The following is a 4,458-nucleotide window of genomic DNA, read 5'->3' as shown; positions in this document are numbered from 1 at the left end:
ATAGAACTATAGTGACCAGATAAAGGGTGATAAGAATCCCTCTGATATCTGTTCTGATCATACTCCAACTGGAATCCTGTACTGGGAATAATGCCAAGGCACCACATTTCATGAGGAACAAACCAAGCTTCTAGCATTGGACACATAATAGAAATAGGTGCCATTAGTGGAAACTGATATGAGAAACTTGTCTGTGAAAAACACCGAAGATAAGTTATAGGTTATATTGATAAGGTTATATTGTGTGGAAATTACAGATAATTTAAAATATCTGAAAGCTGCCATGGAAGAAAGAGGATGATTTATTTGGGGTAGGGCCAGTGGGGACCAATCACGTAGGCTACATTTTAGGTGTGAGTGCTTTTCCCAGGCATGGTCAGAGAAGATGTTGGAGCCTGGTGAAAGAGAATTTACTGGCATTGGGAGGAAGGTGTCCTTTTTAACTTTAAGGCTTTTTGATTTCATGAGAATGGAAGGCCTTGAAGGGTGATGCTATAAAAGCAGATGAATGAAGCTTGGATCTCTCAGAGAAAGAACAAAAGAAAATGAAGAACCTGCTAGAATAGAAGGAAATATAGCCCCAAAAGCACAGAGAATATGGCTGAGTGGCAAAGAGACTTCAAGACTAAGTCATTGCAAAGAAGCAGTTCAGAGAGCGAACACTGACTCGTGGGAAGTGTTGTCGGGGGAGGATGTTTTCCTGCACAGAATCCAAAAGGTACCAATGGTGCTTAGATTAATTACCTTTTAGAAAAGTATCTCTAAACAAGAAATGGAGAATAGATCTCTCTTTACTAGAGACCACATTAGCTGAGAGAAGAGCCCTTAGATGTGTAATAGAGAAATTAGAAGAGAAATAAGAGTTAACAATGATTATAAAACCTAGACTTGTGGGTACTTAGAACTGATAATTTGTGTACAGCCTGTCGCACAATTTTTTCTAAATTGTAACAGTATGGCCTGTTCATGTTAAAGAACACATTTTTCAGAAATGGCCACTGAGGAGTGAGCAACAGGATTCTGTCCAATGGTTTTAAAAGAGTGTTCATTCGTCATCAGTCTAGTGGGAATAGGAGAAAACCTGCTAGAGGATTTTCTATTTGGTAGTTTCTCCTGGAGGGATTTTTCCATGATTTATTGGAACCACAGAGGAGTAGCTAACTTTATTCGTGTGCCAAAATAAAGCACAGTGTCTTCCTATGTTTTATTTATTTAATCTGGGTTATATACCTTTTCAGTTTGCCGCCATAGCACCTGTACTTCCATGTATAATGGCTTTTTATCACATTGGATTGTTGACTCGTCTGCCTCTTTCCCTCTCCTGAGAACTCCTTGAGGGCAAGAAACATCTCATTTTATTTCTAGTGCTAGCATTTGCCATGTATTTAATGGGCATTAAATATTTTCTAAATGGATAGATATCGTCAGCACATCAGAATTATGTAAATCCAGCTCTTTGAAGTCATGATGCTCCTATTAGAGTACATAATAGACTCTTGAACTCTGATCAGAAAGCATGTTATAAACATGTTTAGAGACATAATAGCCTAGAAACACAGTTGGAATTTGCATCTAGAGTTAAATACGAGTTTAACAAAAAATCTCTAAAAAATATGTCAGAAATTTTTAAAAAAATTAATAAAGAACTCATTAATCTCTTCAGCATATACCACATACTCTATTGGATCCTAGTGGTCTAAGATGCATAGGACAATATCCCTATCCAGGATGTGCTCCCAGTCCAGACAGAGAGACAAATATGCAAGCTGATAATTCCGAAACAGTGAGTAAAATACTAATATGGATTTGCACATATTAGTGTTATTTGAATACAGAGGAAGGGACAACTAGTTAAGGCTTCATAGAGTTGCTGATAAACATCACATGATCAGTAAAAGGGGAGGAAGAGCATTTCATGTGAAGATAACATGCAAGAGAATAGCGGCATGAAGGATCATGGGGCACTTGGCAATAAGAACTAATATGTTACTTTTAGGAGACAATAGGGTCCATGTAGAAGAGGGGGGATGTTGAACAGTGGTAAGGACTACCTTGTGAGGTGGGCTTTGTGCCATTCTAAAGCGTGTGGGTCAGGATAGGGAAGAAAGAAGCTATGGCAGTCTGGGAAACAACAAATATCTTTTTTAATTAACAAATTATTGAAGTATAATTATTGCAGAAAAACATGCACATATATAATACATATAATTTAATGAGTTTGGTTATATGCCTATACCCATGAAACCATCACCACAATTAAGGTAATAAAGCTATTCATCATCTCTAAGTTTCCTCATGCCCCTTTGATTTTTCTTTTAATTATCTTTGTTTTGTGATTAAGGACAGTTAATATGAGATCTATCCTCTTAACAAATGTTTTAACTGAACTATACAGTATTGTTAACTATAGACACTGTTGTACAGCAGATCTCTAGTATTTATTCATCTTGTGTAACTAGAATTACTAGCCATTGAACAATACCTCCCCATTTCCTTCTTCTCCCAGCCCCTGACAACCATGATTCCCCCCTATTTTCTATGAATTTGACTATTTTAGCTACTTCATATAAGTGGAATCATGCTGTATTTGTTTTTCTCTGATTAGTTTATTTCACTTAGCAATGCCCTCCAGGATCATCATGTTGCATATGGCAGGATTTCCTTCTTTTTATTTTTATTTTTATTTATTTTTATTTATTTATTTATTTTTTCCTAGGCAAAGAACTTTATTAACCTTGTTTCAAACTTTATTCCCAGGCTTCTTCAGCTTAAATAGCTGCAAAGAATGAATTGTGTATAAGCAAAAACTGAAAAGAGCTGCAGTGTCCAAAGGGCTTGGGCTTAAAAATATTAGAGATCTAGATTTTATCAGATCCATGAACAAAATTTTAAAAAGCAGTCATAATATAAAATAGCAGCTCCCAGTAACTTCAAGTTTTATGTTCTTCAGAAGTTGACTCAATTCAGTTTGCTTCATTCTTAGAAGCTTCATCAAAATTCTCCACAAGATCTGGAACTTCATCATCATCATCCTCTCCGGTAGCAAGTGGTGCTTTTCCATCCACAGATTGTTTGGGCAGAGCTTCAGCCAGTCTTCTTAAACTAGTCAGACTGTCTGCACCAAGTTGGTTTAAGATACTGGGTAGCATTTCTGTCAGCTGCTTTGTCTCAGCATGGCCTGTAATGGTGAAAGTGTTCGCTGCCAGGGATGCCTGAACTTTGGGGTTGTTAAAGTGGATCACTGTTCCTTGGTTTGTGAACATATTCACTTCTTCAATACCAGAGATATTGTTTACCCCTAACTTCTTTTTTTTTTTTTTAAGATTTTATTTATTTATTTGAGAGAGAAAGAATGAGAGATAGCACAAGAGGGAAGAGGGTCAGAGGGAGAAGCAGACTCCCCGCTGAGCAGGGAGCCCGATGTGGGACTCGATCCCGGGACTCCAGGATCATGACCTGAGCCGAAGGCAGTCGCTGAACCAACTGAGCCACCCAGGCGCCCTACCCCTAACTTCTTTAAGGAGAAGTGAAGTTTTTTATCATCTGCTGTAGCCGTTCTATGAACCACCTTCTTCTTTCGGCGAGCAGTTCCTTTCCCACCAATGCGCACTTGTGCTTGCAGCTTGGCGAGTTTCTCCTGGTTCATGATAGTTTCTTTCATCTTGTTGGAGCGGAAATGGGACCGCGCGGGGGGAATAGGGTTGGCGCTCAGGGGGTCTCGGGCGGACCAGCTGAGATTAGGTGCACACACGCGGGGACGCAAGATGGCAGCTAAAAAGCAGGATTTCCTTCTTTTTAAAGGCTGAGTAACATTCTACTGTATGTAGACACCATGTTTTCTTTATCCATTCATCCACTGATGAGCATTTAGGTTGTTTCCTTAATATTGGCTATTGTGAATACTGTTGCAATGAACATGGCAGTACAGGAGGAAAATATTGCCAAGTCGTATATTTGAGAAGGGGTTATTATCCAAAATATATAAGAAACTCCTGTGACTCGATAGCAATAAAAATAAATGACCTGAGTTTTTAAATGGGCAAAAGATTTGAACAGACATTCTTCCAGGGAAGACATACAAATGGTCAACAGGAACATGAAAAGGTATTCAACATCACTGGTTATCAGGGAAATGCAAATCAAAACCACAATGAGATATCACCTCCCACCTGCTAGGATGGCTCTTATAAACAAAAACAAAAACAAAAACAAAAACAAAGGTAACAAGTGTTGGCCAGAATGTGTAGAAATTGGAACCCTCATACATCTTTGGTGGGAATGTAAACTGGTGCAGCTACTATGGAAAACATTACAGAGGCTCCTCAAAAAATTTAAAATAGAACTACCATATAATCCAGAAATCCCATATCTGCATATACATCCAAAATAACTGGAATCAGGATCTTGAGGAGTGATAACAAAGACTCTTTTAACTAAAGTACCTTGTAACTGCTGCTC

The 4,458-nt window shown here is 38.2% G+C and overlaps 1 protein-coding gene across 1 annotated transcript; it reads right to left on the bottom strand.

Moving 5' to 3' along the window:
• Positions 1–2,963: 2,963 nt before the first annotated feature.
• On the bottom strand, positions 2,964–3,688 carry LOC118356188 (transcription factor BTF3-like). The gene is made up of 2 exons (XM_035723503.1): positions 3,506–3,688; positions 2,964–3,302 (listed from the first exon to the last, which is right to left on the bottom strand). Exons 1-2 carry the CDS (start codon positions 3,659–3,661, stop codon positions 2,964–2,966), a joined length of 495 nt encoding a protein of 164 aa, XP_035579396.1. The 5' UTR covers positions 3,662–3,688.
• Between the last annotated feature and the right edge of the window lie 770 nt (positions 3,689–4,458).

This window comes from Zalophus californianus, chromosome 1, assembly GCF_009762305.2.
Source record: "Zalophus californianus isolate mZalCal1 chromosome 1, mZalCal1.pri.v2, whole genome shotgun sequence".
In the NCBI taxonomy this organism is placed as follows: Eukaryota; Metazoa; Chordata; class Mammalia; order Carnivora; family Otariidae; genus Zalophus; species Zalophus californianus.
The sequence above is the reverse complement of the archived record's forward strand: the minus strand, read 5'-3'. Positions and strand labels throughout refer to the sequence as shown.

What these genes read in the sequence shown, in the direction of transcription:
- LOC118356188 (XM_035723503.1), bottom strand. Translation starts at nt 3,661, where the DNA reads ATGAAAGAAACTATCATGAACCAGGAGAAACTCGCCAAGCTGCAAGCA. An exon ending in TCTCCTTAAAGAAGTTAGGG is followed by an intron (nt 3,303 to 3,505) that starts GTAGGGCGCCTG and finishes AAAAAAAAGAAG; the next exon opens with TTAGGGGTAAACAATATCTC.